Source organism: Podarcis vaucheri (assembly GCF_965113315.1).
Source record: "Podarcis vaucheri genome assembly, chromosome: 15".
In the NCBI taxonomy this organism is placed as follows: domain Eukaryota; kingdom Metazoa; phylum Chordata; class Lepidosauria; order Squamata; family Lacertidae; genus Podarcis; species Podarcis vaucheri.
Window position 1 is genome coordinate 11,197,836 of NC_138753.1, and position 25,674 is coordinate 11,223,509.

The 25,674-nt window shown below is 46.4% G+C and overlaps 1 protein-coding gene across 6 annotated transcripts in view; it reads right to left on the minus strand.

Annotated features, from left to right (window-relative positions):
* Positions 1-25,674, minus strand: part of AUTS2 (activator of transcription and developmental regulator AUTS2) — a 679,139-nt gene that overhangs the window by 412,883 nt on the left and 240,582 nt on the right. For all 6 annotated transcript variants that reach the window (XM_082201187.1, XM_082201185.1, XM_082201186.1 and 3 more), the window contains 2 exons: positions 20,709-20,810; positions 7,325-7,360 (listed from right to left, as the gene is read on the minus strand). In XM_082201187.1, coding sequence (XP_082057313.1) covers positions 7,325-7,360; positions 20,709-20,810 — 138 coding nt within the window. The remainder of the gene's footprint in view (positions 1-7,324; positions 7,361-20,708; positions 20,811-25,674) is intronic.

Below are 25,674 nucleotides of genomic sequence, written 5' to 3' on the forward strand. Positions count from 1 at the left end.
CATTTTCTTCTTATTTTGTCTAGCGCAGGCCTAAGTTCCATCTGGCTGATGCAAGAGCCACCATTCATAGAGTGATAATCTTACCTTCTCCAAAGTATTTTCTTCTTCAAAGAAAATTAAATGGCAAGAGCCCGGATAGGTTATTTATTCATACACTTACATCCTGATTGAGATACTCAAGTAGCAGAGCCACAGAAACTACAGCAGGAGCTAAAATTATGTAAAATCGTCACAAATAACTCCCCTAGCCCCATAACGAAATACACATTGAAACACTGGTGTCTTGGCCTGACACAATGGCTGCATTTGTGTAGCAGTTCATTCTGTTTCCCTGACGTTTCCCTGTCTGTCAATATCTGCATTATATTTGAGCTCTCAGCTCTCACCTGTGTCTCCTAGAAGCTGTCAGCATGTGACAGGGGCCAAACCCCAGGAAATGGCTTTGATTGGCTGGCTAAAGCAGGTGAGGGTAGACAATGAGTCTCAAACCCTCAGTGAGTTAGGGACTTCCCCTGCGTGCAAAGACAGGCTCCAGCAGATTGAGCGGAGGAGACCAATTGTGGGTCCAATGGTCAAGAAGGTGCTTGCTGCATGTGCTATAGAAAGAAGTGAGGGGCAGATGGGGCTCATCAACCTGCGAAGGTAGGGGAAGGAAAACTCAGATCCTAAACTTCTGCTGCCTTGCATGATATCTTCAGGAGAAGAGTGTGGAGTCCCTGAGACCATTGCATGACTTCATGTATGCCTCCTTCCTGCAGCTAAGCTGGTACAAAATGTATTGGTCTCCTTTTCTTTGGACCACGTCAACAAGGCAAAGAGCAGGGTCTTGTTGTCTGGGCAGTACAGGACCTCTATACATACTGCTGAGAGATCACTTGGGTGCTTCTAATGCGGGAGGCAGCAATTATAAGTTACCAGTCTCTGCAGCCGCAGCAGGCACTGTGATTCTCCAGAAGTTTGGCTTCACCCCTGGAGGCACACTCCACTGTCTCTCGAGACAGATGGGTGCTGACAACAATATAAATTAAAAGCCACTTCCTGAATATGGCACAAATTTAGTGCTCATTTCTGTGTTGTTTTGCTTCCAGAAAAATAGACATTTGCAGATAACGTGCAAATGAGTGCTAGACTTGCATTATATTCCACTCTGTTTCTGGAAATGGCTTTTATACAATGTGAAAGTTCAGATATCTGAAAGTTCAGATATAATGCAGAAAGTAAGTCATAGAAATGTCAGGAAAACAGAATAAACTCCCGTGTGAATGCAGCCTAAGCTATATACACACATCACCTTTGAAATGCACAAGGGCTGTTTCTTTGCTGTGCACTTTAGCACGTAATGATTTACACTTTACACTGATTTAATGATGTACATATCTTTGCGTAATCACAACATCAAAAGCAGCAGCTACTATCCGGGTTGTCTAAACACATGAGGGCATGTTTCCAAACTAATACACAATAGTGATCGTCATTCTCCTCCCCTCAATTGGTGTTATCACAGACTTTCTTTTTCTTCTTTTTCTTTTTAAAATGCCTACCCACACTTGTGTATATCACAGCCTTTCAAAAGAGAGAGACTGGGAAATGGTGTGTTGATATACTGACGACAGCTTAGGTTCCATGGTGGAAGAAAGCTGAGGGAGAAATGCAAAATAAATAAAATAAAATAAATGAAGGCATTATCAGCACACCTATAAAGAAGACTCGAGAGGCAAAGTCGATGGTAAATGAGTTATATTTATTAAATATAACAAATTAGGGGATCCGCGTAGCCCAAGTAAACAGGTTAGCCAAATCACTGGAGTCCAGGCAGGTGAGTTATCCAATAAGAAATGATGGAATCCTTTTTTTAATCTCTTGGGCATGTTTACAGCTGCAAAATGTGGCCACACAGAAAGGAGTTAGAAAGAAATTCTCCCTCCTTGCTATGTGACCCTTGGATATGTGAACCTGACATACACACTGTGGTCCCACTGTCAAGCGTTCACGGACTCCCCACACCGAATTCCTACTCGGCCCCTAAATAGGGGACTAGCAAAGCCCACAGTGTAAAGTGGGGGGAGGTGGGTGCTACAAAGAAGAAGGATAAGTAGGGGCACAGCCAGCTTAAGGAGGCTTGCAAGCACCTTTTCCTTATTAGGGGTCAGGGACTGGGCAGAGGAGGAATGGTGGAGAACGTCTCTCCATCCAGACCCTTCCAGGGAGGAGGAGGAAGAAGACAGTATAGAGTTACAACAGGGGTTTGAAGGAGGTTGCAGCTTAGAGGCAGATGAGGGGAAAAGTTGGGAAATTATGGGAGAGCCAGAAGAACACCCAACTGACACAGTGTCATTAGAAAACATTCCAGACCCTCCATCTCCCAGAACCTGGCGAGCCTTAAAAGTAGGAGAGCAAGGAGCTCAAAGACAGAGGACATGTAGCAGCACCTGTAGAGGAGACGATGAGAATGAGGAATAAGGAAGTGGGAGAGAAGGGGGTGGAGATTCACTCAGGGTGCCATTATCCAAGAGGCTGGGTTCTATAGCCTCTCTCTGTAAAGACTGAAATAAAAAAGGACTGTAAGAAACTTTTCCTTGTCTTTATACTTTCCTGTGCAACCAGCCGGGAACCACTGACAACACCCCGACATTTGGTTTACAAGTCCATGTGCCCTGAAACAAGACCTCGGTTGGAAGAATCTACTCCAGGCTTCTTCTCAGAAGAAGTGGGGTGTGGTAGCTGACCCCCATTTGATGGTAGAAGCAGATAGTGCAGATAGCTTTAAGCATGTGCAAAGCTCTCCTAGTAAAATCAACAGGGCTTCTAAGTCTTAAAATTGTGACTGGATTATGTTGGGTGTGCATATATTCAGATGTGCACAGGGAAGCCAGTGTGGTGGAGCCCAGTGCAAACAGTGATGGGCAGACTTTGTTCACCCTGCATTTGGAATTGGATGGTTATATGTTGCAGTGCTCTGCAAACTACACATACTAAATTTGAGATTTTAAAATGAGGGAGAAATTTGATTTGGGTTGCATTTGAAGCCCAAACTACCAAATCCACCCTTTCTGAAACCATGTGGGAACCAAAATGCAGCTAGCCTTCAAAATTTGCACTTATCCAAATTTTGCAATGCAGTTTGCCAAACAAGTGATGGCTAGATTAGGGTGTAATGTGCATAAAAAATAAAAATAACATTCTAGGAAATGTTTTTATTATGAGAAATTCACACTAAAATGACGGGGGGGTTTTAAATGTATATATATATAGATGACAAAATGTAGAGAACTGAATTTAAGATTCAAAGCATGAGAAACTAAGAGTACTGAAACTGACAGTTCCATTTATCTCTAGCTGAAGCTAGAAAATAAACTAGGAGAGGAAAGCAGGCTGACTTCCTAAAACACCTGAATATTTGGAACCCAAAATGGCTCTGTGAATTTTGGTGATGCTGCACCACCCATTCCAAGCACCATGATCTCCCAAGAGTGAAGGTGTAAATTCCTATGGGGGAAGGGAAGAAAGGAGTAGGCAGGAGAGATGGATAGATAGAAAGAACCAGCCTGCCTGCGCTCACACAAAGTGGCCCATGCTTTGGGAACGGCAGCAGGGGTGGGAAAAGAAAAGACAGTGCCACGTTGTTAGCACACAGCCTGTCTGTTATTGACAGCTTGAGCGGTCTGCAGATTTCGTGACAGCTGCAGCTATTGACACCTCATCTTGTTTTCAGGAGGTGTGCACCATGCCCAGGATGCTAAAAAAAGTTTATTTTCCTCAGTAACTGATGACAGACGGATGGATGGCTGTTGGTGGAAGAGGTGTTGTTGTGAAGGAGACAAACGGTACAGAGGGAGTCGGTCTAAACAAGGCTGTTGACATTTTGGCAAAAACTAAGGCGGGATGACTAGGAAGCCAGTTAAGAGTCTAGAGGTAGGTCCCATTGCTGTAGATGGGAATGATGTAAAGGTGAAAAAGAAGAGCACCCAAGGTGGTTGAAGTGAATGAGTAAATGAGTGGATAGCTAAGCCCATGGGTAGAAAACCTGTGGTCCTCAGGATGTAATTGGTTGCAGGAGTTGGGCATGTTTAGCCCGAAGAAGAGAAGACTGAGAGGAGATATAATAGCCATTTCCAAATATCTAAAGGGCTGTCACGTGGAAGTTTGAGCAAGCTTGTTTTCTGCTGCTTTAGAGGGTAGGACCTAAACCAACTGATTCAAATTACAAGAAAGGAGATTCCACCTAAACTTGTTGACAGTAAGAGATGTTTGATAGTGGAACAGACTCCCTCAGGAGGGAGTTTTTTAAGCAGAGGTTGGGTGGCCATCTGTCAGGGATTCTTTAGCAGTGACTCCTGGATTACGGGTGGTGCTGTTGGACTAGACAACTTTTGGGATCCCTTCCATCTTTACAGTTCTATGATTTTATGATTCTGTCTCCATTCAGTCCCAGCAAACATGGCTGGTGCCCATGGTTGATGGGAGCTGTAATCTTGCAACATTTGGAGTACCACGGGTTACTCACCCCTGGCTTAGCCAGTGGATGGTAAGGAAGGGGTGTAGCTCAGCCTGGCATGCACAAGGTCCCAGGCATATTCAGGTACGGCTGGAAGAGATTCCTAGAGTCAAAACCTTGGAAGCCCACCACCAATCAGCATAGACAGTACTGAGCTAAATGGACTAATGGTCTGATTCAGTAGAAGGCAGTTTCTTCTGTTCCTAGGTCTGAGGCTGATCCTTGCAGAGGAATAAATAAAAACAAGTTCCCAGTGCATGATATCTTGATACCCCCCTTTGTTCCTAACACTGCTTGTCTCCCACTTGGTTCTCTTAGAAGATTGAAGGTTAGAAGCTAGTGTTGTCCAATGAACATAAACTGGGCAGGTGGATTCTACATGGACAAAGGCTTCAGAAAGAATTTCAGTAGACTTTTACTTACATACCCCAGAAACCTGAAGCTATGCCTGGTTTCCTGGCTTTGCCTTCCTCTACAGCAGGCATGACCAACTTCAAGTAGGCTGTGATCTACTATACAGTATCAAAACCTGGCAGTGATCTACCACACACTCCCATTGTCATTCTTCAACTTCTTCACTTTAGGGGTGAGGGGTAAGGCGTTGTAGGTGGCCAGGAAAAACCCCTTTCTTTCCTTGGCACGGATTCACGGTTGATTCCACCACCTTCTTCTACGTATCAACCAGGTGATTAAGCCACAGGCTGCTCTGTATGGAGGCGGAAGGAAAGGCGCTCTCCTTTTATCCAGTCTCATCCCAAATGCAGAACATCGGCACCCCTACCCCCCACTTTCCTTTCCTCTCACATTGGACATGCCTGCTCTACAGTACTGTTGCAACAGTACTGAAAGGCAGAGGAGTGCAGTGGTTATAGTGCTGGAGTAGAAGACCTAGGCCCTACCCCTCAGCCATGAAGCTCATTGCTTAACTTTGCGTCACTCTCCCTTCTAAAACAAAGTTTTTTAAAAGAGAAAACACTGACAACGTCCAATGAACAACAGTAAGCGTGCTCCCAAAATCTTTTTACTCCTCTCCCACTTTCAACATCTGCAAATGGGGGGTGGGGTGGCCAAAATGGAGGGGAAGCATTTCATAGGAGCCCTAGAAATGGGCTCAGACCGAGTGCTTGTTTCCTTGGTTGTATATGTATAGGGAGCAAAACTCTTGCTTTCCGTTACAGAAGAGATGAGGTGGGTGATGCTGAGATCACCCAATCCAGTTCCAAGGGTTTGCATACCCCACCCCAAAAATGTGCACATGTATATACGACAGCAAGGAAAAAAGCTGTTCTAAACATTCCCCTTTGAGAAGACACTGAAAACAACCGACAAAGGCTTCACTGATATACCCACGCCACTGACATTTTTGAAGATCGAGACTTCATAATAATATCATTTCACATTTATATTTTTCAGGACTCCAAGAATACAATAGCCATGTTCTCCAGAACTGAATGCCCAGTGTACCATTTTGGTATATTGTCCCAACACAAAGACACACGCAGCCTGCTGTTCCATTCCACATCTGGTATACATTGCACACCAAGGCAAAATCATACATTTTAAAAACATACATACATTTTTTTTAAAAAAAAGAGTGAGTTTGGGGAAAGCTGGTGGGGGTGGGGGGAAACTGACTTAAACCAAAATTCTGTTAAGCATAATAAAAAAAGCCCAAAACTACTGCCATCCACACACTTGACAATTATAACCAAAGCATCTTATTTGAGCTATGGCAGCTTTGGCTAGTACGAAAATAGCAGAGTCAAAACATTATAAAGACTAATGCAGTTAAACGAAACAAGACCATAAAAAGCCGTCCTTGTGCCCTCAGGAAATTTTGGGGGAAGTGAGATGAGTGTCTCGGGTTCCAGCTGGGTCAGGAAGAGCAAGTTGTTTTGAGGCGTAAGCTAGACAATATGCCAGAGATACTCTTGGCAGTAAAACAGGAACCAAACCCCCCCCCCCAAAAAAAACAAACAAACAGATAAGTAGGGGCAGAGCTGGAGACAAAATGGTGCAGAGACACTGGCTGAAAGGTATAGACATTTGGGTAGAGGTATAAGAAAGGTGGTGTGTGGTTCTGAGGGAAAACAGCAAGGAACCTGGGCAGTGGTGGGCCAGGCAAAAGAGGGGGCACAGACCCCCAAAAAGAGTTTGGGAAACTGAATTCACAAGTGTTAGGAAGGTTGCAGCCCTGTTGTTCTACCACCCTGTATCTGCAGGTACAGTGGTGCCTCGCAAGACGAAAATAATCCGTTCTGTGAGTCTCTTCGTCTAGTGGTTTTTTCGTCTTGCGAAGCAACCCTATTAGCAGCTTAGCGGATTAGCGCTATTAGCGGTTTAGCGGCTATTAAAGGCTTAGCAGCTTAGCGGCTAAAAGGCTATTAGCGGATTAGCGGCTTAGAAAAAGGGGGGGAAGCAAAAAAAATGGCAAGACTCACAAGACTTTTTCGCCTTGCGAAGCAAGCCCATAGGGAAATTCGTCTAGCGAAGCAACGCAAAAACGGAAAACCCTTTCGTCTAGCGGGTTTTTCGTCTTGCGAGGCATTCGTCTTGTGGGGTACCACTGTACTTAAACAGTTGACCAAAATCCATCAGCTTCACATTCCATTCCATTAATTTTATTTCAGTTCTCTCGAACATCAGAGAGGTAAACAAGATCAATCGCAGATACGTAAATACCCCACCCCACCCCCAGGGTCTCACAGAAGGCTCAATGAAAGAATATGTGGCTATATTTATGGCATTGATGATTTGACTCAGAATTTGTGTATAGACATCTCCTACGCCTTTCCAAAACATCCATCTAAAAAGTCGAAATCCACTTACGAAGTAGCCTGTTCCCAAGCTGGATGGGGCTGAGCTCTGGAAAAGAAAACAAAATAGATACATCAGAGACCTCTCTCTTCTTCTTCTTCTTCTTCTTCTTCTTCTTCTTCTTCTTCTTCTTCAACCTGCATCTTTCACCACCAGCTCTTTTTAAACAAACAAATCAAGTTTCTCATCAACACAACACTGTTTGCCCCTTGTCATCCACTAGTGAAACAAACACACTTCCGTCCCCTTACTCTTTCCTCCACCCCCGTTTTTTACATTTCTCAACAGCTCGCCGACAGTAACGTGCTATTTACTGAAAATCCAGACTCCAGCGGTGGGTGTAATTGCCAATTTATTTGACAGGCAGCTGGGTAATGAATTAATGATGGCATTTCGGCCTATGCTGAGACTAAATAGACACACATCAACCAACCTCCATGACATGCTGGCATCCGATGCCCTGGACTCCAGCTACTTAGCTTTGTGGCAGGGAAGGGGCGGGCAGGATAGGAGAGCAAGTGGGAGATGGGGGTGGCTGAGAATCCCTAGACGGACAGCATTCAAAGGGAAATGACCCTGTAGGTTTGGATGAATGGATGTCACTTCTTTCTTTCTTTATTTTCCCTTGCAACATATGAGTTTGCTTGTCAACTTATTCCCCAGTGTTAGCTCAGTTGGTTTTCATAGGCCTCACCTGCACATTTTAAGCACTATCACACCACTTTAAACCATCACATCAGCACCCCCCAAGAATCCTGGGAGTTGTAGTTCATTAAGGGTTCCGAGAGTTGTTAGGAGACAATTTGAATCTACCATGCGAAATCTGGATGCACAACTTTGACATCTGGGGGGAAAGCTTGAAAATTTAAAATGAGCATGAGTTGGCATGAGTTCTCTCCCTTACTAGAGATAGACTATCAATGGTCCATTCTGCAGGTGAACTCACAAAATATTTGGTTGGGGCTGCACTGGCAATTCCAAGGAGAATAGCAAGTGTCAAAAGCTGCTTTTCTCACTCAGGGCAGTTCCTGCAGCCAATCGGAAGCCGCGGGAACCTCGTCAGACATTTGGCTTCCGAAAGAATGTTCAAAAACCAGAACATTCACTTCTGGTTTTCAATCGTTTGGGAGCTGAAACGTTTGACTCCCAATGTGTTCGGGAGCTGAGGTATGACTATTTAATTTTTTTTATTTTTATTTTTATTTATTTTATTTTTTTATTTTTATTTTTATTTTTATTATTCCCCACCCATCTGGCTGGTTTCACCAGCCACTCTGGGCAGCTTACAGTACATATAAAAACATAGTAAACCCAAAAACATTAAAAATGTCCCAATGCAGATGTTTTCTGAAAGTCAGATAGCTGTTTATTTCCTTGACATCTGATGGAAGGGCATTCCACAGGGAGGGTGCCACTGCCAAGAAGGCCCTATGCCTTGTTCCCTGTAACTTCATTTCTTGCAGTGAGGGAACTGCCAGAAGACTAGATAAAATGCCTCCTACATATTTTTGCAGGGGGTGAATTTAAGGCTGGCAATGGGTTCGGAATACTCTTCCCAAGTGTTTGGGGATATGGTGTTCTTTAAAGCATTTTCCAATCGCAGCAGGAGAGAGGGAGACAGAGAGAGAGACGGAGACAGAGAGAGAGAGAGAGAGAGAGAGAGAAGCAATAGTGGCAGCTTGGTTGCAATGGTTCACAATAAGGTTTCTCCACATGAATCCCCAGAGATGTCACGAAAAGGCAAGTGGTCCCTCACTAGCATGAATCAGACTTAAGGGGACAGAACATTAGAAGTGGGCCATTTCACTGCAAGCTGAGATCCCAATTAGCTGCCCTAAGGTGTTAAGAGGATCGGAAAACATTTTACTATGTGGCGCGTAGCGCTTCATCAGTGCAAATATGATTCTGTTTGCATTTTAATGAGCAAGTACCTAATTCACACTTCCCAAACCAACATGTGAAGTGAAACACAGCTGTGCACCTATCCAAATTATGGTACACCATTTCCCAACCCACAAGGTGTGCAAAAATGCACAGAAATGCACATATTAGTGAAATTAGCATACAAAAAGTGTATTCTGTCGGGGGAAACAATATTATTATGTTTATATCCCATCTTTCAAGGCGGCATACACAGTTCTCCCCCTTTCCTGTTTTATCTTCGCAACAAAGCCACTTCCGCGATCACACAGAAGGTGGGGTTGCGGGCTGCACGCCCCTCCCCCACTCTCGCGGGGGCTGGCTCCAGCCCCACAATAGCAGAAGGGAATCCCCGGGCACATCATACCCCGGACCAGCCAATCGGCTGGTTCCGGGGGCGGGGCCTCGGCCATTTAAACCCACTGCAGCTGAGGCTCCTCCTCTCTCCCTCGCTGCAGCTGACCCGGCTTTCCCTCCCATCCCACCCTATTTAGGCTAGGTTCTCTGACGTTGCTATGAACTACGGTTGGTCGCCGTCAAGGGGCCTGGTAGGAATTTTTCCAGATGGCAGATTGGCACCAGCCATTTGGTTTTCGCCTACCTCGTAGCAAACCGTCACAACTCTTTGGTATTGGCGGTTAGGCATTGGTGGGGGTACTGTTCCATTGTTGTGCAAATGAAGGGGGGAAGGAACGCCATCACTTTCCCCCAAGCAAGGGTAGTCCGGTAAAGGATTCCGGGGGGCGTGGCCTTGTCCTAAGCCTAAGGAGGTGTGGGCCCACGGCAGGCCCCCACATGGCAACACTGGGGGGAGGTCCTAGCTGACGTGCCTCAGCAGGACTCCTCCCACTGGTGATTAACCCTTCCGGCCTATGAGCCAGTTAGTGTTACGATATAGAAGCAATGCGGCCGCGAGCTACTGCTAGCTTGAAAGCAAAGCATAATGGGAATGTTGGGACTGTTCCTTGGGAAACAGAGGGACAGTCTGTTCACAGTGCGAAGCACCGGAATTAGCTCAGAGTGTAATATGAGCTGTACAGGAAGTACAGGAGGAGTTTGTCTCTCGGCTGTTGGAGTTTGAAGAGAGCAGACGTGTTTTCTGTAACGCTGCAAAGAGAGAAATAAAGGCATGTATATACGTTTCTGTCCATCTCTTTCCCCTGCCTGGGGGGGGCAGGAAAGAGGGGGGGTGTTCTTCTCATGCTGAGAAGGATCGCCTATCGCGACCTAGCCTGTATCCTGCCGGGGAATGCAGACAGGGAGGTCAACCGGAGATCAAGCCGGGTGCCTGGAGAGTGGCCAGTTTCTCCTGATAAAGGCTTGATTCCCAACAGTTAGTAGTTAGGACCAATGCCTAAGCCAATACTGCTCAATTCCTGTAATCAACAAAGTTGTGGCCTAATTTGACCCATTAACCTGAATTCTTGTGTCCTGTGTCTTTATTTCCTTGGGGGGGGGAGGCGGGAACTCGCCACGCAAACCAGTAAAGGTTGGTTAGGCTCACAGAGTGTAACTGGACTAAGGTCGCTCAATGAGTATACTGGCTCAGTCAGGCTTTGAGCTTGGGTCTCCCTGGTCCTCGCCTGATGCTATAACCCCCACACCACTCTGGCTCCCACTTACTTGAAAAGGTGTGTCTATTGGTCACACCAAAAAAATGTATATTGGGAGAAATTCACTCTAACATGCTCGCAAATTTTCATGACAGTTGTTCTCAGCTGCTTAGTGTGAACTTCTCTTAACATGCACATTTTTTGTATGTAGCCTTTGACTAATATGTTGCATCTTTCTCATCAGATGTCAAAGCGATAAACAACTGCCTGACATTCAGAAGACATCTGAAGGCAGCCCTGTTCAGGGAAGTTTTTAATATGTGACATTTTAGTGTATTTTTCATCTTTGTTGGAAGCCGCCCAGAGTGGCTGGGGAAACCCAGCCAGATGGGCGGGGTACAAATAATAAAATTATTATTATTATTATTATTATTATTATTATTATTATTATTCCCTAATGTATGTATTTTGAGGCACACTTTCATCTTAACGCGTGCCTCTTTTTTTACACATCATTTGCCTGGAAAACGGTGTTGCAAAAATTCAGAGAAGCTTCGGTTTTGTATGATAATTGTGTTTTGGTTTGTGGGCGAATTGGGGTGTTTCTCGTCCAACCACAAACAAACCAACTCTCTCCCCCCCCCCACATGTTGGTTGATTCAGGCACCCAAAAGCAGAACAGAAAACACAGATCTTAGAAAGGCTTTGAGTCCGCAAATAACATCCAACCCAGACGAATTTCAATAGGCTTTCGGCTATTGTGCTGTTTTAAAGTGAGGAGTGATTTGGCCCTGGGATGCAAAAGAAGCAGCTCTCCTGTATTCAGCAGCTCATCAAGAACCCATAGAAATTACACCCTTCAGGTCTTAGTGGGCCTGCTGTACCGCTTTTGCATATATATTGTGAATTACGAGAGGGATCAGGGTGGGGAAGCAACTTGCGCTGCTCCTGTTTGTTCTGGCCATTGTTTATGCAGGTCTGACAGAATGAAGGAACAGTGGGTATCATTTCAATTTCTGATGTCAACATCAAATTACTTATTTAATTTCATGCCTGGCGAAGCATTGTATAGCTACATGCAGAAGCCTTTCACTTCATTTGTTATGCTGTGTTTTCGCAGCCATTGGTTTGCCTTCCAACTGACAGCTTTAATTACGACATGAATTTGATTGCACTGCCGAGGAATTAACATAATGCAACAAAGCATTTGAGAGCCCGGCCTCGGATACGCACATACCCAAACACAAAACAAGCACATCGGAAGAAAACAGGGGCGACATGCGGCTCTTCCCCCTCGCAGCCCCGCATGTGCATTGTGAGCTGGCTGTCATTCAGCAGACTGGGCGGACTTGGTGGTAGAAGAATTTGGTGGAGCTCCGAGACACACTACTTTTATTACACTTGTGGCCAGTGCAATTTTGCAAGGAAAATACCGTATTTTTCACCCTATAGGATGCACTTTTTCCCCTCCAAAAATGAAGGGGAAATGTGTGTGCGTCCTATGGGGCGAATGCAGGCTTTCACTGAAGCTTGGAGAGTGAGGGGGGTCGGTGCGCACCGACCTCTCTCACTCTCCAGGCTTCAGGAAGCTCTCCCACGGCTAGCGGAGAGCTTGCCAGTACCCAGAAGGTTGGGGCGCGCTGAGCTCAGCACACCCCAAGCTTCGGGCTTCGCGCAGCACTCCGCTAGCCATGGGAGAGCTGCGCGACTTCACGCAGCTCTCCCACGGCTTGCGGATAGCAGCCTGTTCTGGGGGCTGAGGTCGGGGGAAGCTCGGGCTTCCCCAGCCTCACACCTGGGGGGGGATAATTTTTTTTCTTTATTTCCCGCCCAAAAAACTAGGTGCGTCCTATGGGCCGGTGCATCCTATGGGGCGAAAAATACGGTAGGTGCCGGAATTCACCAAGAGGACTCGGGGCGACTCGGGGAAGCCCTGAACAGATGCCAGTTTGACAACAGCCACATTCATCACCCATGGAGGAGCAAAAAAATACGGCAAGGTGTCTCCCTAGCTGCTTTGGGGGTCTCCCCTGGTTCTGGTGTAGGTCAAATACATGTGTCCTGGCCTCCCTCGTTTTCTTAGATCAGGCAGTTGGCTAAGGCAGCTCAGAAGGGTCCTCATTCAAACGTGTGTGCGTGCAATGATAGAGGCCTGGCTGGAAGGCTTAAACCTGTTGCTGCTACATGGGAGAAGGATTGAATAAAAGGAAATATGAATTGGCCCCACCCCGTAGCTTGACCAATTGCGGCTCAGAGAGGCTAGGAGCTAGGTGGAGTCATAGATCTTTTAAAAAAAGTGTAGCCTAGTACAAGCTGGCCAGCTTCCGTTTTGACTTGAAATGTTCATTTGGGGGCCTCTCAGAAGTATGCAAAGTATTTAAAGCTGTTAGGGAGAGCCCAGCCCATAATGGAGCCCACCTGAGAGGTGAGTTCTGGCATGCTGTGGCTGAAAAAAAGCACTGCTTGCAGCCATCATTTGCCTATGGCAGAATCAGCCAACATGGCACCCTCAAAATGTTCCTGGACCACAATTCCCATCATCTCTCACCATTGGCCATGCTGGCTGGGACTGATGAGAGTTGGAATCCCACAACATCTGGAGGAGCACAGCTTCCCCATCACCTGCTACACTTACCTGAAGGTGTCAGGGGTGGAACCTGGGGTCTCCTGCATATAAGGCATGTGCTGTGTCACTGAGCTATGTCTCCTCCCCTGGGGACAGTCATAGGGAGTTAGGAAAGAAACAGGAATTTCCCCAGCTGTTGCTGGACTACAACTCCCATCATCCCTCACCATCTCTGTGCTGGCTGGGGCCGACAGGAGTTGGATCCCAACAACGTCTGGAGAGTACCATGTTCGCTACCCTAGTGCTATGTGTCAAGTGCATGTTGAACATGGAGTAGGCCGTCAGTCCCTTGCATGTCTAGTTTGAAGGCCTACTCTGTGTAGAGAAGGGGTGGAGGAGAGCCTCCAGCCTGCAGACCCAATTAGACTTGGCCAAGGCTCCCTATTTGGCCTGTGAGGCCATTTCCCCACCCATGCTGCCATGCATTTGACATTAAGTATGGGGCAGGTAGAGAGATAGGGGTGGATCGACTGTAAAATCATGCTCCCAAGGGGAACGGGACACAAGGTTAATCCCTGCAGGAAGTGGGCATGGAGTCACAGCTCAGCAACTGATCAGTGGGGGCTTAAAGCAACATATGAATGCACAAATCCAGTAGATAATAAATGCAAGCCAACAGTGCTATTGTGGACTCAACGATAGCCCTAATGAACTGTGTAGAGGCAGAAAAGATTTGGGGAACACATGTCCTGGCACCACCCTTTATGTCCAGCCACACCCCTCCCATTCTTGGCCTCCATTCATTCAGTGGGGAGGTCAGTTCTTCAGCCGGTTGTGCCTTGAAGCTTCCCCACGTTCAGGAGTGTTTAGGCTCACATTGGCAAGACAGCCTCAAATGACATTTGGCTGACCTCCCCTCTGACCTTCATGCGGAAATGATGGCCGTTGGAATTGGAGGAGTTGGAACCAGTGCATGAGGGGAGATTGGGGCAGAGCCAGCGCACACAGGGGCACACACACAACCTCACACCCACCAAATAATTCATGCCCTCACACATTTGCTTGAACACCAGGCTAAAATGGCACAATCAGCAGGTTCGCCTATTATTATTATTATTTGTTTTGCATCTATAGAGCAAGCACAGCCACTCCTATGCTCAAAGTGTAGACTAGATGGTTCTGAAATGAAATCAACAAGCCCCATCTGCTCAGCCTCCACCCAATTTCAGGCAAATCATACTGCTAAAATCAGTCACTAAAGGGCTGACATGCACGGTTAAGGGTCAGGACCCTTCTCCCTCCTCTGTAGTAGAGACACCTTTTCCCCTTTGCAGCTAATTATTATTATTATTATTATTATTATTTTGCCTACTGTTCTATGGAACATGTGTATTTGTGTGTGCTTGTGCTACCTATTCCACTTCTTTTTGTGGTGGAATGTCATAAACTATTAATAATCACCAAAATGGAAGCACACTGCCAATATAGGCCAAAAGTCCAATTTTTGACAACACTCCTGCCCCCTTTCACCACATAATCCCTAACATTGTTTGCTTTTCTGACAGTGGCTGTACATTAAGCTAATGTTTCCGGGGAGCGATTTCCACTAATTCACAGATCTCTTCCATGATTGGTAACAAGAGCCAAACACAGAGCCCTTGGTGTTGCCATCATTTAATTGTTTACTTTCTTCTCTCTCTGTCTCCCAATGCCCAATTTGCTGTGGCATTTTCTATATTTCATTAGCTCTAAACGCAATTTCCAATGCTTCATTAGCAAATTCCCTTAATGCCCTAGAATATTCTAGAACCGATGTGTGGAGATGAGAGTCTATAAATAAATAAAAAAAGGAGGGGGAGGGAAGAAGGGAGAGAGAGGGAAAGAAAGAGAGACTTGAAAATGTGCTAAATGCATGAAAATACGAGCAAGTGACAGTGGGAGAGGAAGAGAACGTTGGGCTGACTCAAATTCCAGGTTGAGGAAAAACAGAAGGAGCAGCCATCTTGCCTTAGAGCAAAATCTCAGCTGAGCGAATTCTACTGCAGGCGAGATTTTGATGAGATGAAATTGGCGACAGCGCTCTGCTTTACATAAGGAAGGGGAGGGCTGACAGCTCCGGCGTCTCTGAAGCCCTGAGGGCAGCCTTATCCAGAGAGCAGAAAACAAGTTGTCATCCTCCCTGCCACCCAAAGCCAACAGAAGCAGAGATACAGCAAGAGGGGAGGGGGCAGGAAGGTTTAGGGGACTCAACATGGATTCATCACCATGGTGTCAAGTGCTGTTGGCTAATTAATTGCCCTTAATCTACCAGAGGGCAAGTTTTCTGTTCATTAATTTATTTCAGAGATGTGCTCTCTCTCTCTCTCTTTCTCTCTCTCTCTGTGACTGAATTACAGGCGAGGGGACGGGGGGAGATCAAATCTATATTTGATCAGAACCATGACCCATCTAAGGCTTGCTCTGAGAGATGTCTCAGAGAATGCAGTCGGAGTTCCTCCACTGTGTTTGTGCCTTTTTCGCATCCTGCGCCTCCCTTAACACAAGGATGCTTGTTTGGAAGCCATTATTCTGCCGATCCTCATCTTCACCCACTTAGGAAGATTGACTTTGCCTCCACAGCTGTCGCCAATCAATGGTGGAAACACAGCCACAATCTTTGCCAGCTCGTGAGACTTTCAGCCAACTGGGTATTTACTGTTAGAATTGCTTCTTCTTACTCTACCAGGGTTTCTTATTGCAACCTAAGTTTCTTAGTCTGGGTGTCATGGGACAGGAGTTAGCTTCACCTGATGAACAGCAACCTGAAGGGGGAGAAGTGACTCCATCAGTCTTCGCAGAGGAGAAGGCACTGATGAGAACCAGGTGGCTCTGGCTGTCTTAAAATAGAGCTCTCAGCAGCAGTCAGATGCTGGAAACAACACCTGCAGTTCTTGGCCCTACCTTCCTGCTTCCTGGTCTCCATCTGGATTCCCTGACTTCTGGACTGGATCCTTGGCTCTGTGACCATCTGGAATCCCTGACCTCTGGACTGTCTGACTTTTTATGTGGATTCTGCTCTCAGGCAAGAGTTCCTCGGGGACTTAGTTAGTCCCTGCTTGCTCGGCAACGGGACTCGGATGGGGCTATGTCACTGGGTCATCAACCACAAGAACAAAGGTTGCAACCTGACTCTCCCAGGAAGAACGTCAGGGCAATGTGACCTCAGCTATTGACTAGAGAAGGAGTGGCTGTAGAGAGCTTGGAAGAATAGCTGACTCAAACTGACCTTTGCTCTCAGACTGCTGGTGTGTGGGGAAGCCAACGCTGACCTCTGCCACTAGTGAGAGGAACAAGATCGCCTGGGTTGGCTGAAGCTCCTCTCTTCAAACAAGGCCACCCATAATGTAAGACAGCTGTGGGGAATCTTTGGCCCACCAGAGGTTGCTGAACCAACAGCCAAGGTTTCCTCCAAGAATCCTGGGAAGCATAGTTTGTTTACAATGCTGAGAGTTGCTAGGAGCCTCCCCATTCCCTTCACAGAGCTACAATTCACCGAATTGTTTAACCATCAATCAATTGATGGTTTAACCATCAATCCTCATCAGTTAGAACTCTGGGAAATCTAGCTCTGTGAGGGCAGTAGGGGCCTCCAAAGAATTCTCAATACCCTAAACAAACTACACTTCTCATGATTCTATGGGGAAGCAATGGTCATTTAAAGTGTTATAATAGTGATTTAAATGTATGGTATGAATGTGGCCCAAATCTGGCAGCCATATAAAGGATCATAAGTGCTCCTTCATCCCTCAAAGGCAGACAATCCCTCTCCCTAATAACTCTCAATGAACAAACACTGCTATATTCTTTAGCAAAATTCCCACCTCCCCTTTTTATTAGGAGTCAACCGGTGGGCCATCTCTCATCCCAGGAAGGCTCACCAAACAGAAACAATTTCCGAATCCCGGCTGAAGACGGGATTTTTGTTGTTGCTACAACAAGTTGGAAACCTCACAAAACATTGCTAAGAAATGCAGACAACATTTCTTCATTTGATTGAGCTGAAGGAAAATGTAGAAGACTATTTACTTTTCATAACGAAAAGAATCTGACAAAAAGGCTGGAGGCCACCACAAGTTTGGCTAGCAAGATATTTATCTCCTCGCGTGCTTGTTATGTCTCTCAGTCAAAGTCACCAGCAAGCTGGAGATTGTGAGGCTTCAGAGGAAAAGCATGCTTAAATTACTGCTATGTTAGCAAAGTGTGCGAAGGATTGTTATTAGCGGAGATGGTGCCAAGCTTTTTTGACAGATCAGGTTTTTCCTTGGTGGGGATGGATTACAATTACCCACACCCCATTTATCCCAGGGCTGTCAGTTCTTGTGATTTTAACAAAAGTCTCCAGAACTTAGGTATTTCCAAAGCTCCGGCTGCTGAGATGAACGCCGAGCCAAAACCACTCAAGTCCCAAACTTTTGTTTTCAGTTTTGTCTGAAAAACGATCCACTTTCTCAGCTTATCTTTGGTACCTCTCGTGAAATATTTCTTTATTTAGAAAAAATATATGGTTTGGTCCGCATGGCTGTTTCCATGTCCTCATGCATAGGAATGCCAGTTGGCTGCAATCTTATTGGCTCAAAATGGAATTACAACCTCTTGGCCATTGACTAGGATTAGGTGACCCCAAACCAGGGAAAAGAAAAGTCCAACTGAGTTGTTATTTTTTGCTGTTAAGGGTTCATCTGTGTGGTATCATAGCTTGCATATGTGAGCTAAAGCATCACGAGGAAGAACTTCCTGGAAGTAAGAGCTGTTCACCATCAGAAGAGAGCCAGCGTGGTGTAGTGGTTAAGAGCAGTAGACTCGTAATCTGGTGAACCAGGTTCGCGTCCCCGCTCCTTCACATGCATCTACTGGGTGACCTTGGGCCAGTCACACTTCTCTGAAGTCTCTCAACCTCACTCACCTCACAGAGTGTTTGTTGTGGGGGAGGAAGGGAAATGAGATTGTTAGCCATTTTGAGACTCCTTAAGGGGAGTGAAAGGAGGGATATCAAATCCAAACTCCTCCTCTACCACCACCACCACCACCACCTCTTCTTCTTCTTTGGAGGTTTTCAAGCAGAGGTTGGATGGCCATCTGTCAGGGTTTCTTTAGCTGTGATTCCTGTATTCTAAACTCTGCAATTCTGTGATTTCTGTGAAATGTGCCAGTTTTATTGTGTTCGGTAGTGGCTGGTGCCCATTGGGTCTGGAAAGGAGAAGGGCAAGGAGACTACTGAGGAAATGACAGGAAGAAGAAGAAGAAGAAGAAGAAGAAGAAGAAGAAGAAGAAGAAGAAGGAGGAGGAGGAGGAGGAGGAGGAGGAGGAGGAGGAGGAGGAGGAGGAGGAGGAGGAGAAGAAGAAGAAGAAGAAGAATAGTAGTTTGGATTTGATATCCCGCCTTTCACTCCCTTTAAGGAGTCTGAAAGTGGCTAACATTCTCCTTTCCCTTCCTCCCCGACAACAAACACTCTGTGAGGTGAGTGGGGCTGAGAGACTTCAGAGAAGTGTGACTGGCCCAAGGTCACCCAGCAGCTGCATGTGGAGGAGCGGAGACTCAAACCCGGTTCCCCAGATTACGAGACTACCACTCTTAACCACTACACCACACTGGCAGAGTCAACTGATTCTAGTTTTGTCCCCATCCTCCTCCAGCCAAGGCCACCCTCTGGACTAGCAGTAAGGAAGAAGGCAGGGCAGGTGGTAGCCAGCTAAGAGCAGGCTGAGGCTATTAAGGCAATGCCCTCGTGGACCAGCCTTCACTGTTTGCAGTCCCTAAACCAGTGAAGAAAAGCCTTATAGAACAGAACCAAGGTTCATCTAGTTGAGAGCCTCATTTGCTGCTGGGCAATTTCTTGGTGGCCACATGCTATGGTGAAGGCCAACAAGAAATGCTATTATACAGTCGCAAACCTAGTAAAATACATCAAAATAATAGAATTTCGAACATACGGAGAGTTAAAATATGTGGAACTTGGCTTATATAAAAGGCAGAAACAATCCAATTTTAGGGTGTGTTGAATTTTTCACCTTTCAAATTCCAAAAATGAGGGGTTGCTAAAAAGTTTTAACATGACTTGGGGATTCAAAAGATATTTTGGCTACATTGATACAAATTAGTTTTGAATGGAAAGCAATGTGTGCGTGAAATTGCATAGAAACAATTAATAATGATTGCCAAGTATTTACAGTTGTATTACACATTAATATTTTCAGAGTGCTGTGATTAAATGGGTATAAAAGGGGTGAAACAATATTTCAGGTATCCTGGTCCCAAGCTGTATAATAGGGCTATATACACCCAAGCCAGGACCTTGGGACTCAGCCCAATAGGAAGTTTTCAAAGGGCAAAAATTCAAGAGTCATGTGCAAAAGGTCTGGTTTGCATGTTTAAAAGAGGAACAATGAGAATTTAAGCCATTGTACACGTGTAAAGCAATGATTCAAAAGGGAGAAAACTTGAAATGGCAAACAATGTAAACATAAGAAAGTCACACATCTGCTCACAGCACCAACCGGTCAATACCTATCTTCAGAAGCAAGCGCCAACAACTGCAGCTTTTAGGTCTGGAGCCCCCAGAATTCTGAAGCCAGCGCTGCTTCAGCCGCTAATTTGTGTAAATGTTCAGAGGCCAAGTCAACAATCCTTAGTAAAAACAGATGCTCTTAGCTCATCTACTTTCCATACTAGAAGCAGTAGTCACAGAAACGAAACAGGGGTAGCTGGTGCCCATCAGAGCTGGCAGGGTGGAAGGCAGGGAGCCCAACAGTAGGTGGCGCTAAGGCCAATGAGAGGCAGAGACAAGTAATGCTGGTTTTGACCCCATCTGCTCTCTACAAGAGTGACACTGAGATAAGCATTAGGAAGCTGAAAGGCAGTTTTACCTTCTGGCTGTAAGTAAGGGGGCAGGAGAGGGTCTGGCTGAAGGCAGACATCGGTTAGTGGGGCAGTGCCCCATAATATCACAACCTCCACTCGGCCCAGTATACCTGAAGGAGCATCTCCACCCCCATCATTCAGCCCAGACACTGAGATCCAGCTCTGAGGGCCTTCTGGTGGCTCCCTCAATGCGAGAAGTGAAGTTACAGGGAACCAGGCAGAGGGCCTTTTCAGTAGTGGCACCCGCCCTGTGGAACGCTCTCCCATCAGATGTCAAGGAAATGAACTTGACTTTTGAATGAATCTGACTTTTAGAAAGCATCTGAAGGCAGCCCTGTGTAGGAAATTTTTTAATGTTTGATGTTTTTATAGCTTTTTATATTATTATTATTATTATTATTATTATTATTATTATTATTATTAACAACAAGGTGGTACTCGAAAATAAGTTGCACTTACGTCGCTGAGTCTCTCTCGGGAGCTGCTCCGATGGAACCCTTTCGACTCTCCACTCGCACTTTCGCTGTCACTGTCCCGGCAGCTGTTCTGGCCTGGCTTGAGCTGTGGAATAAGAGAGAAATCAAAGTTTGCATCTCGTTTCAGGATCTCACTTTGAAGGCCTCAAGCCAGGTGTGGAAAATGCACAAAGTCAAATGTGCAAAGGCAGCCATCCGGGCTTGTGTGACTGAACACACAAAGCTGCTTTCCCCCCTATAGCCTGGTTCCTTCCTCCTTCCAAACATGCACAACGTGCTGCAGTTGTGGTCCATGTCCCACCACCAGCATCACCAAGTGATGGACACCACCTTGGGTGTCTCAAAAAGAGGACTAGGCATGATTCATGGAGGATAACACTATACAATAAGGACAGCCAAAAGGAAGCACTACTTCACACAGCATATAGTGAAACTATAGAGTTTGCTGCCACAAGATGTCGTAGTGGCCAGCAAACTGAATGGCTCTAAAAGAGGATTAGATAAATTCACAGAGGTTAAGACTCACAGTGGCTACATTCCCCCTCCACTGTCGGAAGCAGTATGCTACTGAACACCAGCTGCTGAAAATCACAAGTGAGGAGAGTGTTGTTGAACTTGGGTCCTTCTTGCAGACTCCCCATAGGGGCATCTGTTGGGCCACTGTGCAAGCAGTTTGAGCCTGGCTGAGAAAGGCCCTTTTTATGTTTGTATAGCTGATGATGGTCAGTACCTGGCTCCTGTTCCACGTTTAACTATTGGCTAAGTGCTGACACAAATAAGGGAATCCTGCCTGTGCCAGCTCTTACACATCTTAACCAAGTCACTACATGGGGTATGTCATTATGGAACTGCAGTCTATTCACAACTACCAACCCCTAGATAACAGTCTTACAATGTAAACAGAAGCATTTATGAGAGAGCAAATAAATGCAATATAGTTTGGACAGAACCAACCCAAGATGGCACCCTTTTCCTTCTCCGCCTTCAACAACAACAATGGAAGTGGCCCAGGGAAGCCCTGGAATGCTGAAGGCAGCAGGAGAGGGGGGAAAGGAGAAAGTTGTGGCCGCAACAGCCTTGCTCTTTCCAGGCAGTGGTGAACGGTGCGCTCCCCAGGGTCTTCAGAGCTATGCAGAGAAGCAGAGGAGGAGGAGGTAAGCCTCCATAGGTGGGCAGCTGTTGAGGTTCCTCAGATGTGGCATCCTCCACAACTGTCCCCAGCCTGATACCTGAGGCAACTGTCTCAGTAACAGCGGTGGGTGGGATGGCTCTAAGTTTGAAACTTTATTTTAAAAAAAGAATGGAAAGGAACCATCAGTAGCCAGGCACTGGGAAAAGAAAATAGAGACAGACATCCATTGTAGCAGGTCTCCTTTCTGGGTTTGTTTGGCTCTCTGTACCATTCACTTTGCTCCTCCAAAGTCCTGGGCTTAGATGCCTCAGTCCTCCAGCTTCCATGAAAATTGCACTGAGAAAAAAATGGACACCTGCTGAGATTCACTTGTTTCCCTCTAACCAGCTGGAACTACCACCCAGGGGAAGGAAATAAAAAAAGAGCCTGGCTGAGCACTGACTAATAGCTGAAAGTTGTGCAGAGAATATCCCCAGCCTCTGCTGAGCCTCGGGGTGACGGGAGTTTTGTTAGGTCTTTGGCAGAAAGCAACACAAACAATGATCAAACGTTTCCTCGCTCGGTGTTAAAGCTGGTTGACAATCTAACGAGATCAGATCCCCAATGGCAGATGGACCCATTGACCAAGCAGCCAAGTGTAAAACAAACAAAGCACCAGGGGAAACAAACAAGCCACTAGCCTGGATACTATTGATTTGATTAGCATTGGTCTGGTCCTGTCAGGCTCCCATCACTAAAACCCAATGACAGCATCTCTTACTTGTAAGAAATAAGAGCTCTTTATTGAGGCTGATCATGGTGCTCAGCAGCAAGTGGGAAGTCCAGATTCCAAGGTACCCAGGTAAGGCAGAAAGTTCATAACCAAATGTAAGATACGGAGATGTCATAAAATCATAAGATTGTAGATCTGGAAAGGACCTCAAGAGCCATCTATTTCGACCCCTTGCCATAGCTAAAGAATACCTGACAGATGCCCACTTAAGCTCTCTATGAAAACCTCCAATGAGTTCATTCAACTGCTTAATAGCTATTACGGTCAGAAGGTTCCCAACAGTTGGCATGCCCCTCTTGCCAAGCATTTAAAAACAAGGTAGGATGAGCTCACTCATGGGACTCTTGCCACCCTATGGTTGGATCAAATCAATCCAAAGGTTAAGGATCTTTTAGTATCCAACGAACACACCAGCCTATATTTGCCTCCGGGTAAGGTAAAGGTGGGACGCGGGTGGCGCTGTGGGCTAAAGCCTCAACGCCTAGGGCTTGCCGATCGAAAGGTCGGCGGTTCGAATCCCCGCGGTGGGGTGCGCTCCCGCTGCTCGGTCCCAGCGCCTGCCCACCTAGCAGTTCGAAAGCACCCCCGGGGGCAAGTAGATAAATAGGTACCGCTTACCAGCGGGAAGGTAAACGGCGTTCCGTGTGCGGCTCTGGCTCGCCAGAGCAGCGTTGTCACGCTGGCCACGTGACCCGGAAGTGTCCCCGGACAGCGCTGGCCCCCGGCCAATAGATGTGAGATGGGCGCACAAACCCCAGAGTCTGTCAAGACTGGCCCGTTCGGGCAGGGGTACCTTTACCTTTACCTAAGGTAAAGGTACCCCTGACCATTAGGTCCAGTCACGGATGACTCTGGGGTTGCAGCGCTCACCTTGCTCTATATGCTAAGGGAGTCAGCATTTGTTCTCAGACAGCTTCTGGGTCATGTGGCCAGCATGACTAAACCGCTTCTGGTGAAACCAGAGCAGAGCACAGAAACACCGTTTACCTTCCCGCCAGAGCGGTCCCTATTTATCTACTTGCACTTTGATGTGCTTTCGAACTGCTAAGTGGGCAGGAGCTGGGACCGAACAATGGGAGCTCACCCCGTGGTGGGGATTTGAACTGCTGACCTTCTGATCAGCAAGCCCTAGGCTCAGTGGTTTAGACCACAATGCCACCCGTGTCTCAATTGCCTCCAGACAGCAGGGCAAATCTATGCATTCCTAGTTTCTTGCCCAGCAGTGTCATGAACCCCACAGCATGGTCAGGATTTGCTTATGATGGCAGGAACTGATGCAGGATGAGGCAGAAAGAGAGGAGGGGGCTGAATGGTGGGAACCTGGATTGAAGAAGGTGGGGATTTCCCTTTTGCACTCCTTTGGAAGGGGGAGCAGGGATGCTGGCTCTCCTTTCTGACCTTCCTATGGACCAAAAAGCCTGAGTGAAGGCTGGTGGGTTAGGGCTTTGATAAGCAAAATGGGGACCCTGAGCAGGAGGCAGCAGCCTTTGCAGGTAGTAGAAAACCCACCCATCCTGATGGATAACCTGCTTACCAGCTAGACATACTGATAAGGAAAGAGAGTCCCCTGAGGAAACATGCCATGCCTAATCTTTAAAACTGGCGGGATGGGATGGTAAACTTGTTGGGACATTTTCATCTCCCCCTTCAAGTCCTGAAGTTCTTGGCCTGCTCCTGCATTGTGACACCTGAGCACTGTATCTGCTGCTAAACCTATACCATTATTTGTCTGAATGAAGTTCTCCTCCTTACTTATTAGCAATGGCCTTTGCATGCATTGGTTGGGAGCCAGGACAAGGAGCCCCTGATTGCATGAGACTGGAAAATCACAACCTCCAGCACGATATGTAAGCTAACCTGATATATCCTTTGAATGCATAAACAAATAAGTGCTTGTCATCCCACAGTAATGGATCATGTCCACAACCCATAATTGATTTTTTTTCTGCTCAGGATGTTCATGTTCTTGCCGCAGAAGGCGCATACGCAAACAAACACATGCGCAAATTACACATGAAGTTGAGACGCCTTTCCTGCCCTTCAGTGCATTCAAATATACAGGAAATATTCTCCCCTTAGCCTCCTGCAACTGTGAGCAGAGGAGCTGGAGCCTCTGACAAACTGCAAAAAGCTCTCCGCGCTTTGGCACTCCATGTTAAAAGGGCACCGGCGATCAGCGCAATTGCTCTTGATAGCTGCTTAATTGCTCCTTGTTGGTATTAGACATCTCCAGGTCTGATTGATCCTGCCCTGTTTTTGCCATTACAGTTGCAACTTCCCAATTATCTCTTTGCAAGCCAACTGCAAGCTGGCTTCTGAAACTTGAATAATTTATGTGGCCAGACAGCTAAATGGCTTAAAATAGTATTATGTTTTCAAGTTAATAGCTCAGCCCACAAAGCCTCATTTAGTTCTTGCATGTCTTCTTTAAATATATATATATATAGGGGGACCATGAATCAATACCCACCATTCCTTCTTTCCCTGCATTGGTTTTTTTTTTGGGGGGGGGGAGGACCCAGCATCATCTTTCTTCCCTGAGGAAATAGTTTTCAACTGAGTCAGACCATGACCCATCTAGATTGGGTATGGATGTGCCATCTGATTCAGGGAAAGGGGGGGCAGGACCTGGAGTCCTCTAGATTTTTGTTGGGGTCCAAGTCCCATCTCCTCTGACCATTGGCCACGCTGGCTGGGGCTGATGGGATCTGGAGACCAACAGGATTTGGAGGGTCACAGGGGCCCCATTTTATTTTTTATGTTGTTGTTTTTTTAACTAAAGGTAAAGGTAAAGGGACCCCTGACCATTAGGTCCAGTCATGGCTGACTCTGGGGTAGTGGTGCGCATCTCGCTTTATTGGACGAGGGAGCCGGTGTACAGCTTCTGGGTCATGTGGCCAGCATGACTAAGCCGCTCCTGGCGAACCAGAGCAGCGCACGGAAACGCCGTTTACCTTCCTGCCAGAGCGGTACCTATTTATCTACTTGCTCTTTGACGTGCTTTCGAACTGCTAGGTTGGCAGGAGCAGGGACCGAGCAATGGGA